The 22,500-nt window shown below is 49.6% G+C and overlaps 1 protein-coding gene across 2 annotated transcripts in view; it reads right to left on the bottom strand.

Moving 5' to 3' along the window:
- akap12b (A kinase (PRKA) anchor protein 12b) overlaps window positions 1-22,500 on the bottom strand; it is a 48,529-nt gene that overhangs the window by 3,370 nt on the left and 22,659 nt on the right. The window contains exons 2-3 of one of the 2 annotated variants that reach the window (XM_035420179.1): window positions 18,887-18,986; window positions 1-4,227 (exon numbers count right to left, since the gene is read on the bottom strand). The exon at window positions 1-4,227 is cut by the window's left edge and continues 1,005 nt beyond it. In XM_035420179.1, the coding sequence (XP_035276070.1) occupies window positions 1-4,227; window positions 18,887-18,986 (4,327 nt within the window). Of the gene's footprint in view, window positions 4,228-9,506; window positions 9,897-18,886; window positions 18,987-22,500 lie in introns of those variants that run through there. The other variant, XM_035420180.1, reaches the window with a different exon arrangement.

Raw genomic sequence — 22,500 nt, 5'->3', positions numbered from 1 at the left:
CAGCCGGTTGTGTGATTGCATCCACCACAACTTCCTCTGTAGGTGCAGGCAGAGTATCAGAATCTCCAGTTGTTTCAGAGGCTTTTGTGTCACTTGGCACCTCTTCAGCTTCTGCCACTATCGCTGGCGCTTCCTCAGTGACCTGTGTGGTTTCCGGGGCTTCCGCCTCAGTTTTCTGTACCTCCTGGGATTCTGCTTCTGACTCCTCCACAGTCTCAGATAGGTTTTCTACCACACTCTGGATGACTGTCTGGACAATGACTGTGCTCTGCTCTTCAATGGCCTCCTCTTCTCCCTGCACTGCCTGCACACCTTCCTTAATTTCCTCCACCTTCTCACTGACCTCCTCGACAACTGCACTCTGGCTTGTTGAAGCTGCTTCAAGTTTTGCCTCAATGACGGGTTCTGCAGCAAGCTTGCCCACCTCTTCCTCCACGACTAGAACCTGTCCTTCAATGGTGGTCTCGCTGGTGGAAGCTGCCTTGATTTCTGCCTCAACAGCTACGTCTGCCGCCTTCACCTCAGCTAGGACCTCCTCAATGGCAGTCACCTCAGTTAAAGCTGCTTCAGGTTCTGCCTCAAGGATGGGTTCTGCTGACAGCCTCTCTGTGTCCTTCACTTCAACCTGGACTATGTCATTGTCACTTAACTGTACTGATGGAGCCTCTCCTTCTTCGGGCTGAATTGTTTCAGAAGGAGGGCAAGTAATGCTCACTGTCTCTTGGACCACTGCAAATTCTGCAGCAGGTGCCTCGTCAGGAACTGGAGCCTCTTGAATCTCCACCGTTGTCAGGGGTTCGGGCACTGAGGTAATCACTTCCTGTGTCACGACCTCAAGCACCTCCTCCGCCGGCGCAAGCTCAGCATCAGCAGAGGACTGCTTCACATCATCCAGGTCCTGCACTTTCTCGCCCTCCAAAGTGGGTACCTCGGTGACCTGTGAGGTTTGGCTGCAGACCGATTCTTCCACCGTGCTCTCTGCCGGCCCTTCGGCCTCAACTTTAGGAGTGTTCTCGGTAACCACAACCGCTTCTACGTGCTCGGCTCCAGCGTCCACCGTGTTCACCACGGCAACGTTAATTGGTTTGACTTCTTGCAGCTCGTCAGCTATTTCAGCGGCTCCTTGTTCGTCTTTGACCTCTCCCACCTCCGCAGCTTGATCCGGTGTGATTTCCGAAGGTGGCACCTCCTCTGCTGGCTCCACCTCTTCCTCCACGGCCTTGGTAGCCTCCACCATGGGCGCAGCCAACTCTTGGAGTTCCAATTTGACCTCCTGTGCTACGGCCTCATGGACTGCCTCCTCAGCAACGTCTGCCACCTCAGATGGTTCCGTCTTATCCTCGACCACTACCTCCATGGATGCAGCTTCACTGAACTCCGTGACGCTCTCAACAGAGGCCTTCAGAGTCTTCTCCTCCACTGACTCAATCTCTTGAGATTCAAGGCCTGTGCATATGGCCGTGGCCTGAGATGGTTCGTGTAACTCCACACTGACAGTTTCCACAACCTCCTGCAACACTGCCTCCGTCTTTTTCTCCTCACCCTCTCCTGGCACTGGTGTGGTTTCGCCAGATGTGCCGGGAGATTCCGTAAGTCGAGAGACAGCCGAGACCATCTCCGTTGTTTCCTCTGCGATGGACATTTCAGGTGCCTGCTCCACGGCTGTCACCACCTCCGATGCCAAATCCACAATGTCCTCAGCGATGGTATCATCCCTAGAAACATCTTCAGTGATGGATTTAGGCGTGGCCACAGTGTCACCTTCTTCCGGAATGTCGCTCAGCTGCAGGTGTTTGGTTACGCACTCGGTTGTGCTCTCCTGAATCTCCTCCACGACTGAGGCTGAGATCCAGGACGGCGATCTTTCATCAGCAGCAGTAGCAGCGGCAACTTCTTTGGGCTCCTCCACCTCGGGCTCTGGTTCTGGTTCTGGCTTTGTCGCCTCAGCCTCTGTAGTACTTGCAACCTCCGCGGTCACTGCCTCCTCCGTTTGTGCAACTTTCACCTGATCTGGCTCAACAGTGTCAAACTCAGACAACGGAACCACGGCGGGTGTGTCCGAGTCCTCCTCCGCTGATCCCACGTCTTTGCCCGCCTCGTCCGATGCCTGCCCGTGCTTCCCCTCCGTCTTCTTCTTCCTGCGTCCAGGGATCAGCTTCTTCAGGGAAAAGGTGGACTCCTCTTTGGGGATTTCACCGTCCGAGGACACGGGCTCGGCTCCGGAGGTCCCGGCGGACTCGTCGGTTTTATCCTCGGCTTTGGCCTTCCGGCGTGGGGTGACGAACCTTTTCAGGGACTCCCAGGTGGACACTCCCTCGCCGTCGGAGGGGCTCCCGGCTGGCTCCGGGGACGACGCCAAATGCTCACGGTCTGCTTCCTGTGAGCTTCCGAGCGGCGACTCCACCGGTTTTTTGCCTTCCTCTCCGGACTGCAGGGCTTCCTCCTCGATCCTGGGCGCCTCGTCGTCGGAGTCCGATGTTTTCCTGGCCCTCTTTTTGGACGATCCCACGCAGATCAGCGCCTCCCATGACACAGACGTGTCCATTTTCTTCTTAGGCTCTTCGGTGCTTTGCTCTAGCGTCGCCTTGGGTTCCTCCTCGGCGGGCTTGGGCTCTTCGGGTTTCTCAGCGCTTTCTGTGGAGGACAGGGTGGCGGACTTGGGTTTCTCAGCACCCTCATCCTCGCTCTCAGAAGGCCTTTTGACGCGTTTCTTCGGTGTCACCAGCTTCTTGAAGGAGGCCCAGGGAAGAATGCCGTCCTTCTTTCTCTCTCCGTCAGAGGTAGTCGCCTCTCCCTCGTTTTCTTGGCTCTCCTCCGCCGGGGTAGCTTCACTGAGAACATGTTCCCCAGATTCCTCTGGAGAAGAAGCTGAACTCTCTCCTTTCTGGGCCTCTGCCGATTCAGTGGACGACTGAAGCTGCTCAGCAACCTGCTCTCCGGATTCAGTCAGCTTCGCCTCTGCCTCTTTCTTAGCTTTATGCTTCTTGGAGGAGATCTTCTTCAGACCAGACCCTGAGAAGAGTTTCTTCAGTGGACTCCCTTGGACTTTGGCTTTCTCTTGGGAAGACAGTAGTTCGGGCTCGGTCGTGGCTGCCGGAGCCTCCTCTGGGACGGCCTGCCCCTCGGCCGAGCTTTCTACTTTCTCGTCTTGTGGTTGGGCATCTTCAGCAGCTGCAGTGACCTCTGCGACTTCTTCTGAAGCAGTTGGAGGGACGTCACCTTCCACCGTGACCTCTTCTTCCACGGCAACGGGTGCCACTGCTTCAGCGGCGGGCTCTGTCTCAGCGAGGGGCTCTTCCTCAGCGGCGTCCTCTACCTTAGCAACAGGCTCTTCCTCGGCGGCAGGCTCTTCCTTAGCAACAGGCTCTTCCTCAGCAACGGGTTCTGCCTTACTAGCAGGTTCAGGCTCAGCTTCCTCGGGTGCGGCAGGCTCTTCTTGTGGAGCTTCGGGCGCGGCCTCCTCTTTAGACGTCTCAGCCTCTTCCACCGCGGGGGATTCTGTTGTTTCTTCTGCCTCCTTTATTTCCTCCTCAGGCTCCTTCTCCTTCGGCACCTCCTCTTCCTTTGGCTTTTTGAAACTTGTCTTCTTGCGCAGGTTGGAGAAGATGCCCTGCGTGAAGAACCTCCTCAGGGAGGACTGCGTTTCCTGGACAGCAGGGGCGGGCGGGGAGTCTGGCGACAGCTCCGCCTCCTTCTCGGGGGGAGCTTCCTCAGTCGGCTCTTCCTCCTTTGGTACCTGCTCGGTGGCGTCTCCATTGACTTTCTCAGCGGGGGTTTCTTCATCTTCGGTCACTGGCTCAGCTGCGGGCTCGCTGGCTGCCGGCTCTTCCGCGGCCTTCTCCTCCTCCTCCACTGGCTGCGCCTCCTCTGCGGCGGTGGCCTCCTCTTTTGGCTCCTCCGCTACCTCATCGGAGCTGCAGGCCTCAGCCGCGTCCTCCTTTTTCACGTTCAGCAGCTGCACCGGCTCCACCTTCTCGTTCTTGTCCTTCTTCAGGGTGAACTTGAACCCGACGAAGCGGAAGATTTTCTTGAAGCCCACTTCGTTGGCCTCCGGGGACGTCTCCTCGGCCAGCTTCTCCTCCTCCGTCGCAGTCACCTCGTCTGCGTCGGCCGACTCCTTCTCCTCCTTTTCGCCATTCACCTGAGGAGCCACTTCCTCCGGGATCACCTCCATGGTTTCGGGAGTGTCCTCCTTCTGGGACGCAGACACGGAGTCCGTCTGGCCAACTGCAACCAAAAGGAGAAATACACTTTACTCGGCTGAAAACTATTTGAGCAGAAGGGACATAGTCTGAAGTATTGACATTTTACCACAAAATCCATTGTGCAGTACAAAACAATGTCTATTGATAAATTATTAAATTATATATTTTACTGAAAATGTACATGTATTGCCATGGAGCTTTTTATAGTAAATCACATTTAATTTCCGGAAATGTCATAAGGCACAGTTAAAGGAATTTGGTCGCATTACAGATATACAATTACAGTCACTTGCAGTATATACAATTCATAATTAATGTTGTTTTGTTTAGAAGTTCTGCTTTCTGTACTAAATGGGCTAATAAAAGCGCCGTAATATTTTTTTTTTCTAATTTATGTTATATCTGATTTTCTGTTTACTGTGAGCTATGGAAACAAAGGTCCAACTGTGAGGCAATAAATTAGAACCTAGAATATAAAATTTTAATTTAGAATCTAGAATCAAGAATCCATTATTTGCTTGTGAACAGTAAATACATTCTGTGTTTTATGGGGAGATATAACTCTGCCTTGTGAAATTTAAACCTATGACCTTCAGCTGCAGAACCAATGCACTAAATTCAGCTCATTAAGAAGTAACACTGTTATTTAGAACTTGAAATTGATATAAAACTGTTGTAACTTACAAGGCTATACAGTTTATATCAAATGGGCATGGTGCCAAGAATAAAGGTCCTTCAAACTATTAAGAATACAAACTCAAGTACAGTACATTTATTGAGCTGGGAAAAACTGTAAGTCGCCCCTTGACTGTGAAACCACTCTAACAAGTTAGCTAAACTTGGATTAACACAAAAAACAATAAATAATGTTAGTGAATTTCGTGTTTGTTATCGATGGCAGCAGGTCTCCATGAGGCAATACTCCATTTGACCTAGGGGGTAGATTTAGTTCGGAGTTTACGTTCGGTTTTGTTTTCGTAGCCGCGTCTTTTGCGAACGCCCGCCAGCGAAATATTTCGGAACACGCAGAACACTCAACGGCTCGACTGCGAGAGAGGCCCTCCCTCCCTCCTCCCTCCTCCCTCCCTCCCTCCCTCCCTCCGCAAGAACGAAAATCTTTCATGCCTGACGACACACCGCTCGACGGAGGACTCGTGCGCCGTGAGGCCCCCTCCGGCAACGTGATTCAAAACACACTTCCTCGCCATTCAGGCTAACGAAGAGAAGATGTGTGCCTGTTCGACAGTGACAGGTGAGTGAAACAGATGCGCGCGCGCGCACACACACACACACGCACACACACACACAATGCCTGAAATTCCTTCAATGTCTATCAGTGTTTTGACAGGAGTAGGGTGGAGGGGGGCCGGGGGGCGTTCACAGGCTACATTGCCTAACTCTGAGGCCCCCTTCTCCTTCTTTCCATCCTCTCTTGTTATGGGGAGGGCGGCGGGGGGGGGGGGGGGCAGGTTAGGGGGGGGGGGGCGGGGGGGGGGGGTTTGGGGTGGAACGTTCACATCTGGCTTTGGTCGTGTTTCCTCTGGGATCCTCAACCTTCACTTGGACTCTCTCGGCAAATTCCCAGCATTCTCAATTTGTGAAATATCACCCCCGCTCCCTCCCCCACCCCCCCTCCCCCCAGTCCCTTCCTCCCCAAGCGAAATGATTATATGTCACTCGGTCATTTCCCCTAACCCCACGCCTGACGTTATACGTGCGCTACAAAGCATAACAATGCATCAGGGCTTTGGCTTTTCCTTTCTGGTTTGTGTTTGTGTGTGTGTGTGTGTGTGTGTGTGCGTGTGTGTGTCTTCCTAAAATCCAAGAGGGTAAAACACGCGAAAAATCGAGAAGCGCATTGAAAACACAACCCTGTTCATTTTGCATCCAGGACAAAAATATAGTGTACATACACATTTCATTCAGAAAAATCTTACTTCTATTCTTGAGCCAACGGGACATAAAACTTCCTGGCCTCTTTAATTCAAATAGCATGCGGTTTCCATGGGGACAACAGTTATTTTTTAAAGAGAACTGAGTTGAAAGGGGGTCTTCTGAAGGAAGGCAAAGGATGAAGTCTTACAGTACAAGTCTTACATCCTGAAAGGAAAGCATGTACTCCATACATACATTACTTCTGAAAGAGAACATTATGCTCAGTCAGCCAAATCCATGTCTTATGAACAAACTACCAGAGTATGAGCCAACATTTGAAAAATGTTCCGACAATAATTTCTACCAGCTGTGATCCACACAGAATGGGAAGATACTCAGTACTTTCCAAGAGCATGATGCAGTATTTGTGAAAGAGAAATTAGGAACTAAAACCTTTTTTTTTTTTAAACCTAGGGGTGATATTCAGAAGTCCAGACAATGAATTTGCTCGAGTCTTACGAGCAATTAGAGCATCTTGACCCAGGAAGTCCAGGGAGGAGGAGCTTCCACTCTTTGTCCCGTCCAGGAACCTTGTGTAAATCAATTGTCTGAATAAATACAAATAGGCTCTGAGATCGAGTATGTTAAGAAGTACTCCCAATACTTTAGGGCAAAAACATGGGTTCTGTCACCCTACAACCCCCCCCCCCCCCCCCCCCAAAAAAAAAGAAAACACACACACACACTGAGGTAATGGGTGGGCTATAGCTGCCTGACCTCATCAACAAAACCCCTTAAAAAGTAGAGTTTGCTTGTGGGACACACATGAGCACATGAGGGGACTGTGTGGGGGAACAGCTGTGAGACAACCCCCCCCCCCCCAAAAAAAAACATTTCAATGCTGTTGGCTGTTGGTTGACAAGCGGAACCCCTGGGTTGAGGGTGATCTCGCAAATACTCGTTATTTTTAGGTTAGCCGCTACACCGTCCCGACACACCATTGTGATGTAAACAGACACAGATTGCGTTGGAGACAACAGGCCGTAAAACATGCAAACGACACGGCACTCCGTTAAAAGCTTGTCTTCAGGTGCCACCACGGAGCTGGGCAAGGAAAGCCTTTCAATTGCACACAATTGCAATGTTAAACTATAGCGAACAAGATGCAAACAAAACACAGTCAAGAATTAGATGTAATTTAGAAATTAGAAGCTGTCAGGCTACGTCATCTTTATCCCTGTATAACAATTAAAAAGTGTATTTGTTAAACACACACAAACACACATGCGCGCGCGCGCACATTATAACAACGCCACTCCTGAAAACGTGCCCTAGTCATCCGCACATCTGCGAAGATCTTTCTACTATCTGTTTCACATCTCACTCTCTAGCTGGCCCAGGGGAGGATGTCTGGAATGAAGAGACCGAACTTAATGAGGAAGGGCGGGGCAGTCGGGGCAGGGCGGGGGCGCTTAGGGTACAGTCATGCCGTAAGCCGATACGTCGCGGAATCCTAGAAAGCACGCTCAGATCTGTGGCGCGCTCAACGCCGGCACTCAACACAGAATGTGGAAAAGCTTAGCGGGCCCTGATTTACGGTGCTACGCGACGGCCGTTCCGCAGATGTGTGTCAAACGAGGGCATTTTCCGAATTACTCCGCGCCTCTACCTCACATTCGCGAGGTGCTCTGAGGTGCGCTGCCGCCGAAAAACTTTGCAGACGCAGCACAGTTTGTGAAGTTTTTCCCAGGCACCGCCGGTTTTACCTAATAAAAAAAGCAATAACTCATATAGCTTCAATGTCCACAGCACATGGTACTGCAGATGTAGAGTCCCCGGTGGGATAGGTGTAACATTTCACTTTTTAGTGGGATTCTTAATTTATAAAGGACGGAGTGTGGCACAGTGGGTAAGGAACTGCGCTTGTAACCGAAAGGTCGTAGGTTCGAATCCCGGGTAAGGACACTGCCGTTGTACCCTTGAGCAAGGTACTTAACCTGCATTGCTTCAGTATATATCCAGCTGTATAAATGGATACAATGTAAAGTGCTATGTAAAAAGTTGTGTAAGTCGCTCTGGATAAGAGCGTCTGCTAAATGCCTGTAATGTAATGTAATGTAATAAAGGTAAAAATTACACTAAGGATCCTATAACTGAGACGGTACTGTTCCTGCGTGGATCCTATAGTAAAGACCAGATCACTCAATACCCCACATACCACATTCTGCTACATGCCATTACATTTGTCAGCTTGTAACCACTTTCTTGCATGTCCTTCCAAGACTTTCCTGGCTGGGTTCAAATTTTGCAAGGCTTCAAACAGTAACAATAATCACTTGTGCATGTGTACAAATCAAATATTCAACAGCAGTGATTCCGAAAATTACTTTCACACATTTGCCTGTACTGGTGTTTTTTTAAAAAAAAAAAGATATTTTGTAGTATGTACAAATATGTAGCCTACGGTTATGTTTGGAATGTGCACATAACTAGCGTAAAAAAGACACGTTGCTGAGGTGAACGGATAAAGGCTGAATTTATCTTTCATGGTTTTCGAATAGGAATGGGAGTATTGCGAGTGCTTCTTAGAAAGCCTTTAGAACAAACAATCACTTGTTTTTCAGAGTAGCACCCGTTTCTAATACAAACAGAAAGCCGTGTTTATTCGTTGTTCTTAGCCAGTCTGTCAAGTTTACCTTGTGAAATTGCTGCAAAAATACCCAGAGGTTAACTTATCTTAAATTAATTAATTACACAGACGTATGTAAAAAAAAGATTGATTACAAAAGCTGACGTTATGATGTTAATTATCACACGATGAACTGATGAAGGTTCGCCAGTCATAGATGACTTGTGTGACGCTGTAAAACGAAGACTGCATAACCTACATTTGTAAGAGGGTCGCCTCGAGCCACACTGCCAACCACACCCACAAAAACAGTGCCCCAGCACACATTCCATTTCCCGAGGGATTTTGCATAATTTCCTAAATATCTCATTACTTTTATCATTTTTACAGAATGCTCCGAAGGAACACAGCTAAAAATATTCTAAAACCCATTTTAAACTAGAATAAAAGTAAGATTGCACTTACTAAGATTGAACAAAAACCAATTTAAAACTTTCTAAAAACTTCTTTCAGTCATCATAGTAAGGACGCACTCATTGCTAAAAAGCAAAAATTAAAAACTAAAATAAAAGCAAGATTGCACTGTTATGAAGCAAAACAATAATAATATAATATTCCAAAACTCATGTAAAACTTTATAAAACGTCTTTCAGCCATCATAAATAAGATCACACTGCACTAAAATATCTTTGAAATACTTACAAAAAAAAAAAAAAAAAAAACATTGAGCTTAATGAGAATATAAGTCAGAAACACCGGCTCGATTCATGGATTGAAATATCAGCTCCAACACGTACCTGTGAGAGTTATCGTTCCCAGCATTTGAGATTGTGAAATGTCCTCGTCTCCAAACTCTCGCGCAGGAAGAACAAAAATTTAGCGGGCAAAACCTTCTGAAATCGGCAGAGCTTTTAAATGCTCTGGTTTTTTTTTTTTTTTTTTTAATGAAAAAACAAAAAGTTGCGTCTCGCCGCAAAAAACGGCGGTTGTTCCCGTTCAGAAACTCTGTCCGCCCCGAAAAATCCGCGGCTGAAATCTGAAGCAGCGGTAGAGGAAGAGCCTTCCTCTGAAGCGTTCTGCGTTCTGAGAGTCTCGTGCTGGCTACAGGCGCATTTCTACCGGACACTCTGACTGACACTCTTCTTCAGCGAGGACGCCGTTCAGCTGTTCTCACACTCAAAATGAATGCAAGAAGTTTCCCTCCCTCTCTCTCTCTCTCTGTCCCTCCCTCTCTCTCTTTCTAAGCCACAAGATGACAAAGCCTATCATGTGATGCATTTACGGAAGCCCCCCCACCCCCCCCCAAACCCAACCCACCCCATTCCACCCCCCAGCCTCCCACTACATGTCCCCTCACCCACACACACACACGGACACCCACCCCACACACGCACACACAGACACCCACACACACACACGCACACACACACACAAACACCCACCCCACCCACGCACACACAGACACCCACACACGCACACACATGGACACCCACACACACAGACACACGCACACACATGGAGACCCACACACAGACACACACACATAGACACACACACACACAGGGACACACACACCCCTGGCCTCCCCTCCCATTGTCTCTCTGCAGACCCCGTGCAGTGTGAAAAACCTGCTTGCTGCTGGGAGCCCGGGCCATACTTTATTAAAGACAGATCACCGAGGAGGGGTCGCTCTGCCCCCCCTCCCCCCCCCCCCCCCCCCCCCCATCCTCAAAAAACTGTTTCTTCCAGCAGCCTCTGAAGAGGGAGGTGGGGGTAGGGGGGCAGGGGGCAGGGACACTCCTAACACTTTCTGAAAAGGGCTGTTCCTTTCAGAAATCTCACACAAAAAAAAAAAACCTGAGTTTCAGTTCAGTTTTGAATTTTTTGCCGTCAGCTTCCAAATCCCCAGCCACCTCCGCTTGACCCCACGGATGTTACTGTCGGAAGAGATCCGGAGACATTTCTGAACGATTAGTACGTTGTAACTTGCAGCCGTGTAAACCGGCTTCAAACACCTCAGTGGCTGAGGTTAACCAGTTCCAGAAGGGTGACTGGTTACTTAAGATAACGACGATGTTGGTTTTAACCCCTTTTTTTTTCTTTTTTGTTGTTTTCTCTGCCCGGTGCTTCTATGTAAATTAATTGGTCGTTCTGACTTTAACGCACTTCAGGTCCGCGCTGGACAATTCGACCTTTGTTTGGTTGAGACTTCAAGGAATGCAGGTAATTCCCAGACAAACAAGAGCTGATCTGGCTCATCACACCTCCGATCTGCTCGTTTACAGCAGTGCTGGGCGGACGGCTATCTGGTTCTGTCTGGAATCCACAGTCGTCGGGAGACATTTCAAGACCAGCCTTCGAAGCAGTCGAAGGAGAAGAACACACTGCGTATATTCAGTGTATTTTAATACACTTTTTTTTTTTTTTTTTTTGCTCTTGTAATTCAGGGATTTTTTATTGAATGTTTGACAGATTCATTTAGACTCCCCAAACGCTCTCAAATTCTACAGGAAGCGCTCATTCTTAGTGACATAAAACCGATTTGCGTCTCTAATCGGTAGCTATAGGTACACGTCAAATGCTTCAGACAAACTGCAACAGCCTCAGCGCGTCACTAATGGTGAGCTGGGGGCATATCGGCTTGCTCCCGGGGGTTAAGTGCCAAGATCATTAGGAGAACTTGAGATTAAAATGAAAATCATCTCCAGGTTAAGAGCCTCTTTCAACTCAGTCGCCCCGTCCCGTCTCTCTCCTCTCTGCGTCCCTGTTTGCCTCTATTTAAATTCGTTCACAGGGTAATGAATGGATGGCTTTAAAGTGCACCCCCCCCCCCCCACACACACACCCCCACACCCCCACAAGAGCATCCAGTGGGGGAGGGGTGGACAGAATCACTGACCCTACCCCAGCAACACCCCCCCCATGTAGTTTGAGAGGGAAGAGGGGAATTCCATTCAACTGAGTCGAAAAACAGCCTCCATGCATTAATGTAAAGTGGACTTCCAAATTACTGTAAGATCCGGTATCGAATTTATGCACTGGGCTTCTTCAGGAAGGAATGGAATTTTCTTTTACATAGGTTTTTTTTTTTGGGGGGTGGGGGGGGGGGGGGGGGTGTACAAATAATTTGTGTTTCTGTGGCATGTTTTTTGGAACGCTGGGGGTAACCCTAACTGGCCCTCGCACAAGTTTATGTAATATAACATCTGCCCCCATCTGCTCCCACTGTCCAACACACACACGCCGCTCTCACACACACTCACACACACACACACTCAAACCACACACACACACATATAAACCACACACACACACACTCACACACATACACATTCGCACACACACACAAACACACACACAGCTACAGTCATTCAAACAGATGTGACTCAGTGGCATAGTGCTGTGCAATCAAAGGTAGTAACTCCTTAACAATCTGTCAGAATCCCGCTCGTGTGGGTCATGACTCACAGGAACAAGTTGTGAGGAATTTTTCTTTTCGGACCCTTCACTGATTGAGAGATTCCAACAGGACAGATCACAACCTCCTCTCCCACACACTCACACACTCGCACCACTGCCCCCCATGTCCTTGGCCTGACTCAGAACCACATGAATCACCCCTCTGCGATCCCGCACATGTACACGTAACACCCCCCCACCCCCCCCACCCCCCAACGCACACCCAAGCCCCCCACACACTCAAACCCCCGCCCCCCCATCTCCCTTCCGAATCTTGCCCTGACTCAGAAGCACATGAATCAACCCCCCCGGCCTTCCCGCGTAACACATAGCCCCGCCTCCTCCCGCGTAAACAATGCTCTTCCCTCGGCCGAGGGCCTTCGCCCCGGCGGAATGCTCGGTCCCGAGGGCCGGACGCTATGACATCATCATCGCGGCGGCGTGGAGATATAATGGCAGGAAGCGGGGAAAGGACGCCCTCGCGTGCGCCGTCGCGACAGCCAATCGGAGGCCGTCCGTGCGGGCGGGAGCCACAGGAAAGGCGACCGTTCTGCGGACGCGACATCCGACTCTCTCTCTTTCCCTCTCTATCTCTCTCTCTCCTCTCTCTCCCTTTCCCTCTCTCTCTCTCTCTCTCTCTCTCCCTCTCTCTCCCTCTCTCTCCCTCCCTCTCTCCCGCTTCCTGGAGTCGTGCAGTCCGGCGCGCTCCGGTCCTCCTCCTGCTCCCTCGCTTCCCATAAAACACAGAAGAAGAGCGTGATGACCCGGGAAAGTCGACGTGACATCACTGCGTTACGTCAGGCCCCTCGTTTCCCCCCGAGCGGTGCCCATATCTAACTCTGATTTACGCCACGGAAACCTTCCCGTTCAGCGCACCAGTCACCGGGCTGGGCTGTCTGCTCTTACGGCTGCTCGGCTGAATAGTTTGCATTTTTTTGTTTTAAAGAACTGCTCTGCGCACTGGCTCAGCTTTATTACCCGACAGCACCGAAAGGATATAAATTTAGGCCGGGGAGACTTGTAGCCCGTCACCATTACGCGGCAATTAAGTGCATAAAATTGAAAGGCGCTATAAAAACTTGTTCGCTTGTACGGTCGATGACATCACACCCTCGCCTGGGCATTAGCAGACAAGAGCACTGACGGATGAGTGCATCACACCGACGCTACTTAAAGCCTTATAGCTGCTCCGCTGAGGTCAGAGGTCGCGTGACCACTCCAACCAATGGCTGGGAAATCACAGACGCATCCTGAAGCGGGATTGCAGACCGTGACTCCCTGAGTCCGAAACGGGCCTGGTACAGTGACCCCAAAACTCCCAGAGACCCCCCCCCCCCCCCCCCCCCCCCACAGAAAGAGACCGTACTCAACACCTGCGATGTGAAATAAAGGTACCGTGGAGGTACATCTTTGTTCTTTAGGAAACCAAAAGTCTGCCAAATGTACCCTGACAATAATGATCTACTTGGGTACCAATAAGCACCTTTTTAAAAAAGTTAAAAAGGTACAAATGAATTATGTATTGCTGGCTAGGGGTACAGTTTTACGTGTCTATAGGATACCAACCCCAGAGTGACAGGCGTTTGTGCCGTCACAGGCACTTTCCCATACCTTTTGGGTGTCTGCTGGCTTTCCTAGTGTTTCAGCACTTAAGGGGTTAATTTAATAGCTTAATTAATTACGATGAGTTTGTGTTTCTGTGGCTTATCTGTGTGTATTCAAGGTGTGTATTTTGGTTATTGGCTGAGACGCACTTGTGTTGCATTGTAAGTCACTCTGCGTAAGAGCGTCTGCTCAATCGATGTAATGCAAGTCAGTGATTGGCTAATGGCTCCACACGCCTTGTTTTCTAAGGTGTAAATTGGCTGACTGATTCAAAGAAAACTACAACAACAAAAAAATCTGCAGACAATGGGGGCCCCCCCAGGACTGTTTGACACCCCTGGCCTAAATCCAGCACCAGTGTTGACCACCGTGACCTTATTGGCTTAAAATTTACCTGGAATTCTTCAATGGATGTCCAAATGCATTTTCAAGGTTCACACCCCCCCCATATCTTTATTATACAACCCCTTCATCTAACAACGACTGCAGCATATATTTTTACTCTGAAACTTCCCACTTGAATTTTTCAAATTCCTCCCATTTGGGGGAAATTGCCTAGTTTGGTGAAACTGACCAGCATGGATGGGGGGGGGGGGGGGGGGGGGGGGGGGGGGACAGGATTTTGGAGGAATAAGCCTAGTGTGTGCCAGGAAGGAGTCTTGTTGGCGGGGGGAGGGGGCGGTGGGGTATAAGACAAGGAGAAAGAACATTTGATCACAGCTCTTTGTGCAGATTTGAAAATAGACCTGCCCAACAACCCCTGATATGTAAATTACACAAATATTTACACACAGAACAGTTCTTACGTTGAATAACAAATTTAAATTATAACATTTCTCATTTCTATTTAGATTATATTTATTACCGGTAACAGATTCTTGAGCCGCTTCAGAAACTTTCCAGGAAATTCTGGAAGAAACCCAAGTCCATCATATAAGAACCCTGGGAATTTTGTTGTCCTGTTTTCATCACACATCTATCTGCTGTGCCATTTTCCAAGTGATCAAAGCTTTTTTCTGCGAATGTGAATGTGACTCTTGGCTCGGTCCTTTTTGAACAAACAGATGTTTGTCATACGAGGATTGCAACATTGCCAAAACCATTTTCTCCATTTTAGGGGGGGGGGGGGGGGACAAAGATGGAGTAGATGTTGAACAGAAAAGTGGACACTGGGCTGGACTGCATGAGCCCTCCTCTACAGTATGCCCTGCCAGCAGTGAGGCTGCAGAACTGAAGGGGGAAATAGAACTCTCCCAAAGGGGTGACAGAACCTTCTGGAAAAGATCTAAAGCCTATTGCAGAGCAGACTTGCGTCAATAGTGACACACTCACACACTCACACATGCACGCATGCACACAAACGCATGCACGCACACTGGCACACATGCACACACACGCACACACGCACACAGGCACACATGCACACATACGCACACACACACACACACACACATACAGGCACGCATGCACACACACACTCGCACGCACGCGCGCTCGCACACACATGTACAAACATACAAATACGCACACACATGTATGCACACACACAAACACACACAGACATGGACACACACAAGCGCACACACACACGCACACACACACACACACACGCACACGCACACGCACACACACACACACACACACACAGACATGGACACACACACGCGCATACGCACACACACACACACGCACACACACACACACACACACGCAAGCCCACTGCCTGGATCTGTCCCCTAAGCTAAACCTGCGTCCAGCTGGGAGAAAACAGACATGACGTTTGCACAGCATATGAGATCAGCCATTATCTCATTCTCTCTGGCTCCCACAGTCCTCTGCAGTCTCTGCCCATGATGCTGATGAGATGTGTCTGGAAACGCTCTGCCAAATCAGAATATCGTGCCAATCAGAACGGAACTTTAACGACTTATGAGGGGTTACTGCCACGATAAACCAAAGGGGGGGGGGGAAACGGATTTAATGAAATGTTCTTCTTTAACGTTGAATACCGAAACGCAGTTTGCGCTCGTAAGGAGGGGACTGACTGACGGTCTGCGCTCCGCCATTTTGTGATTTTATGGAGCAGTGTTCACCCGAAGGCCGGGGTCAGGCCGTGATAGATGGAGAGGAAGGAAAAGCCTGCCCCCCGAATGGCTGCTTCTTTCCTTTCCTGGAGTCATTTAAAGAGTTCAGTTTGCAGTTTTACAGCACCGAAGAGAGCTGGGGAAGGGTGGGCGGAGGGGGGGTGGGGGATTTTTTTCATGAGATCAGAGAGTTCGAGCCTATGCAGGACAGAACCGGTTTGCTCTGACATCAGGGGTCCAGCTCAACACAAGGCTTAGAGATATCAATGGAATTCCCACTCCTGCTACCCCAGCTGCGTGTGTGTGTGAGTGCGTGTGCGTGTGTGTGTGTGTGTGTGTGTGAGTGTTAATCTGTGTGTGTGTGTATACGTGTGTGTGAGTGTGTGTGCACGTGTGTGCACGTGTGTGTTTGTGTGTGTGAGAGAGAGAGAGAGGTGAGATCAGGCTGCCCTCCCTTTGCCCCCCCCCCCCCCCCCGCCCCCCCCATGGGGGGAGAGTAACGCACAGAGACTCCGCCCCCAAGCCCAGCCTCTGGCCGTCCTGCGTCTGGACCCGCGGAAACCCTCGCGCTGCCTCAGATACAAGCCCCAGGGCATGCTGGGATTGGCCGCACGCGCTCGCAGCTGGACGGTACAGCCGACCCGCCTGTCTGTCTACCCCCGTCCCGTCCCGTCCCACCCCCCCCCCCTCCTCGCCCCCGCCCAGTGAGGACAGCGCCCCGGTCCTCATTCCTCCCAAACGCTGATAAGGAGCAGATCGCACGGCGGGATAAACACCAGGCCTCTCCGCAGAGCCGCGCGTTTTACGATAATCTCAGAGCGGTAAATCTGACCTCTGCTTTCTCTTTTTTTCTCACCACCGTTAATACCTTAGAATCACAGCGAGCCAAAGAGCGGGGCCCAAGATTCTCCCCGTCTGTTTATTCTCCTGAAAGAAAGAAAGAAAAAACATTTTTCCTTCCAGAGAACGCGGGACTCGGTGTAAACACAGTCCTTGCTGGTTATCCGGAAGGCGCTCAGATAAATCTGCTCTTCTCTTCCGAGTTTAAACTAAAACTGGGCACTCCCTTGTGTGCAACTTCGACCTTATGAGGACGCTGGTGTGTGTATCAAGCTGTTTACAGACTAATAAAAACAGGCTTCGTATAAACACATTCCTCGCTGGTTATCCATAAGACACTGATAAAAACACCTCTTCTCTTCCGAGTTTGAAGTTGTGCTTTCCCTGTGCGCTACCTCAACCTTATGAGGACACTGTTGTGTGTATCGAGCTGTTAGCAGACTAACATGAACTGGGTTTTTTTTAGGACCGACATTGATAGTTTGATTGAAGTTCCTGAGAATGAACAAATCTATTACCTTTATTCTAAATAAGTGGTGGGGATGGAGGGGCTTGCATCTCTTTTTCGATATTGTAAACCTCTGCAACTTTATTATGCAATTGGCCCAATGATCTAATATCTTAGACGGTATTTCCTGAAAAGCTTGTGAATGGCACGTTTTCCGGTGATCAAATCTGAGAGCAAAGGTGCATTGACCTGGGCAGAGCTGATTGGCTGATTGGGCTGGACGTGATTGGCGGAAACAGTAACCTGTTAACACATTGCCCCCTCCCCCCCCCCCCCCTCACATAAGACAGATGTGAAGCTGAGATTCTATTTTACATTTACATTCCGCAGGCGTGACATCACAGATGGATTCCGACACCAGACAGATTCAGCTGCTCTTCATCTGGAAACCATAACCAGGCGGTCGAGACCCGTGTTTCAGAACCAGGCCCGGATATTCAATAAAGCCCGCAGTGAGACGGGGGGGCGGGGGGGGGTTAGGGTTTAAAGGGTCTAACGCTCAGCGATAGCGTTCATGAATCGCGTCCGCTCCTCTCTGTCAGCCTCGCGCTGTGACGCGTGCGTCGGCCGCGAGGCCCCCAAGCCGTGTCAGTTTTTAGCGGTACCAGCGATTTTGGCGGTTTGAAAAATAAACGCGCGTAGAATTACACCACGCCCCCCCGCCCCTGCCGCCCCCCCCCGCCCCGCCGCACCCTCCCGCCCGCCACAGATAGAAAAATAACGCCGCTGCCCCCAAATATTTTTGGAGGGAAATGCCTCGCTCTCCTGGCCGCGGAGGAACACGGGGGGGGGCTGGAAACTGAAAGATAATAAACAGCGTTTTTGGGGGGCGGAGCCTCTGTGCGAGGGATCGTTCTTGGGGGTGGGGGGTTCTGCTGCTGACGCTGGTTTCCCGGGGATATGCACAGCCGATGCACTCAGAGGGGGCGTTTCTCGCCCGCTGGCACGGCGCCACACAGGCACACGTGTGCTGGGGGGGGGGGGGGGTCGGCCAGCCCCCCCCGTACGAGAGGACTAAGAGAGGATATCCCTAAGTATGGAAACACTGCATGTTGACAGATGAGATCTACACACACGCGCATGCACATGTATACACACGTACACACACACACACTCATACGTACAAACACACACACGCACACATGCATATACTCTCACTCAGTCTCTCTCTCACTCTCTTTCTAGAGTGTATATATAATATCTATGTATATATATAATTTTTAAAAATATATACATGCATATAGTATATACATTATGGTAGGGGACGGCCACAGCTGTAGCCCACCATGTCTTTATCTAAGATGGCAGATCGCTCATGTGACTGAGATAATTAAGTAAAGCATCCTGAAGAAGAGAAATGCCTAAAACCGGCTGGTCCCTCACTGCGCCCCACCGGCGGTGTGGGGTCTCTGAGAGGGGCGCATGGGGGTCCTGTCAGAGGGGCCGCTGGGATTAGGCGGGGTCAGGTGCACGCCAAAGCGGACATACTTGAGGAGATCTGTGAGACTCAAGATGCGCTAAGCCAGATTCCACCTGTCTCTGTCCTGACTGCTGCTGCCACCCAGAGTTTATGAGGGAGGTCCCCCTCACACACACACACTCACACACACACACACACACACACACACACACACACATATACACACTAATACTGCACACACACACACAAACACAAACTCACCTTCTGCCAGGACCTTCTCCTCAGTGCAGCCGTTGAGCTCAGCTGGGTGTTCCTCAGTTCCCCCATTCAGACTAGAGATCTGACCGTTCTTCTGCAGGAGCTGGGAGAGAGAGAGGGAGAGAGGGAGAGAGGGAGAGAGGGAGAGAGAGAGAGAGAGAGAGAGAGAGAGAGGGAGAGAGAGAGAGAGAGAGAGGGAGAGAGGGAGAGAGGGAGAGGGAGAGAGAGAGAGAGAGGGAGAGAGAGAGAGAGAGAGGTGAAACACTCCAAAAACAAGTTCCCTGTAATGTTCTCCATACACAGCTCAGACATGCTAACTTGTAAAAAGACAAATGTGAGGAAATCAAGCACTGTGATTTATAGAAAATTTATAGAAACATTTCATCGCACAAAAGCACCCAACCTCTGCCTTGCAAATATACTCCTGTTTGTTTATTTTATTTGCACGTGCATTTACGTACAATTATACTGACAGAACCACTGGTTTGTTGAAAAGGGGCATGTACCATTCACTTGCTATCAGTTACTAACAGGGAAGATAGAATCTTGAATGCCATGTGATAACATTCCCTGCAGCAGCACCCCACTGGTTCAGTGTCTTGGCAACTACAAAACCCCAGACCACAAAACAGTGTCCATGAATAGGTATTGTCTAGCTGGCTGAATGAAAGGCATACTGTAAAAATGTTAATCAAAATTGGTGCTTCTCATTTCCAATGTCCATAAGAAGCAAGATAAAATGGCACACACACACACACACAAAGGTGATAAAACAGTCAGATTTGACTTCCCCACAATTCCTCCCAAGTATGTATGTTGAGGTGACATCACAGTAGAACCATCATTCAAGCAGGTACTCCCAATGTGGGGAAAAAAGGCAATTTCTTCCATTTATTTTCCATTTGTTTAACCCCGGGGGATTTGTGGTGTGATGACATCACACTAAAAACAAGGCTTAAATTTTTTTTTTTGAACCAAATGAAGGAACTAAGGAAAATAAAACCCCAGGAACTAGCACCTGCTTTATGTCTTAAGAGACAAACCCAGTCTGTAACATGCAGAGCACTACGGGGAGTAGAAAGCATCTGCAGACAATCTTTGCTGGAGAGGAGAACAAAGGTGGAGCGGGAGATCTGTGCCCCCCTCTTTGCCCACCCCCCCCCCCCCCCCCCCCAGCCCTGTTTTGGCTCCCTCAGCACCACCCACCCACAGACACCTCAGCCTCTCCAGATCCTCAAACAACACCCAGCCTTGGGAGATGCACGCGCACACATGCACGCGTGCTGGCGCACACGTATACAGGGGCGACATAGCCCGGGAGGTAAGCGCGGTTGTCTGGCAGTCGGAGGGTTGCCGGTTCGATCCCCACCCTGGGCGTGTGGAAGTGTCCCTGAGCAAGACATCTAACCCCTAACTGCTCTGGTGAATGCGAGGCATCAATTGTAAAGCGCTTTGGATAAAAGCGCTACATAAATGCAGTCCATTTACCATTTACACATACACACATTCCACAGATGCCTCCATTACCACAGGCCTGCCACACAGCTAATAAACTCAATGCGAGTCTCTTAAGTGAAATGGCTTCACAGTACAGTGCTTTTGTTTTTCCTTCTTTTTTTAACCCTTTTCCTACAAAGCAACATGATTGTTTTCACACCTAAAAAAAGACAGACATTCTTTCTGTCTCCTGAGTGTAACTGACAGCCCTTTGAGGCAGTGATCAGGCCTTGATAACAAGCCAGCAGGTGTCCCATTTTGACCCCCCCCCCCCACCCCAAAAAAAAAACCTCACCCCTCTGGTCCATCTCATGACTCCCATTCTCGGCATTCCACACTCACAATCCATACCCCCTACCCAGAATTCCTCATGACAGGGCAAAGGAAAACCCCCCACCCCCAGGCTAATCAACCCCCCCCCCCCCCCCCGCAACGCATGAAACCCCATCTGTGCTCTGTCCCGACTGTCCCCTACTACAACCGCCCCCCTCCCCCGCCCTATTATCATTCCCCCCTTAAAATAGCCATAGCACCCCCTTCCCCTCAGGACAAGTTCTACACTACTGGGGCACAAAAATGACAAATATTTCTCACATGCAACAGTCAGATTCTTGTCCTCTTGAAGACGGCATGCAAAAACATTTGATCCAAGCGATGCCCGTTTTACGATATACACACAGGGGAAAAGGAGTCCTCACTGCTGCTCCTGGTGAGAGCCTACTGTGTCTCCGTATGAAACATAACAAAACGCATATTAGAAAAACATAGAACATTTTATTAAATGGGCTTTGGAAAATGTTTTCTTTTTTTTTCTGGTTCAATTGTGCATTCAACACTAAAAGGGATTCTAGGGCAAAAGCCATTAAGGTATTGCCTGTTTCAAACACAAACGGACACACTGTATCGTTGGAGATGCAGAGCACACCCAGAAAGAAAATGTTTTTTTTTTTTTTTGTGCAGAGAGCAGATGCCAGTCTGTTTCCCTCAGAGTATAATTTAATTTCTGGCTGCGTTTCTCACTCTAATCTATAGAAAGCTCTGCATCTGACCAAGCATAGCCACGCCCATACAGGCACACACACAGCTGCTCCACACAGGGATGCACGTGAGAAAGGACACACAAACATGCACACACACACATACACACACACACACACACACACACGTGTGCACACACACACACACACACACACACATGCATCCATGAACATCCACGTACACACTAATGCACACACATGCATATACACACACGGGCATATGCATGCGTGCATTTTCTGCAGTGAAGAATTGATTGTGTGAATCACCGCTCGTATATCCCTGTCTTCCAGGCCAGCATCCAACAAGCCAGACAGTCTACAACTTTTATTCAGCACAAGAGACCATCATCACTCAGCAAAGATCAGACACTGCAAAGACAGCACGTCTGCCTCTCAGCTATGTAAACACTGGCTCTTAGAGGGCACCGTTTCAACCGCCGTTTAAATATGCTATTTAACCCTTTGAGGAGTAGGTTCTTTGGAATGTTCTTTTGTCTTTAAAGCTATAAGTCAGTGTTCTAGAACTCCACTGCTTTCAGTTACCAGTAGTGATTGTTACATCAGCATTAGAATGTTCAGTGAAGAACGTTCCAGTTACATATCTGTGATCTTACACCTTGGCTTTAAGGGTTAAACATGGGGAAGGGAGGCGGGGTTCTGCACATGCTCAGTACAGACCACCCTGTGCTTTCTGTTTTTCTACATTCAGGGCATTGGTGAGCGCGAGTTCCATCAAAGAGAGCTGTCCCCACTCAAATGTCCCACGTCCAGCATCTCACTGACAGAGAGCGCAACCGTGTGGAGCAGGCCAGGTCCAACACCTCCACCCCCCCCTTACCCCCCCCCCAACCCCCCCTCCCCCCCCCCACTCCCCAACCCCCAACCGCCCAACCCCTCCCCCCAGCCCAGCCCCATATTCCTATACGACCATTTAAACATCCTACTCATCACTAATCACAATCAAACAATCAAAAATGTGAACATTTAAATTGTAACCACTATCTATGCAAAATAAGAGATTTCATGGAGGCAACATAGGCAGATGAACGCAGTTGCGCTGCGCAGTCAAATGGAGGCCATGCC

The sequence above is a fragment of the Anguilla anguilla genome, chromosome 6 (genome assembly GCF_013347855.1).
Source record: "Anguilla anguilla isolate fAngAng1 chromosome 6, fAngAng1.pri, whole genome shotgun sequence".
NCBI lineage: Eukaryota > Metazoa > Chordata > Actinopteri > Anguilliformes > Anguillidae > Anguilla > Anguilla anguilla.
The sequence above is the reverse complement of the archived record's forward strand: the minus strand, read 5'-3'. Positions and strand labels throughout refer to the sequence as shown.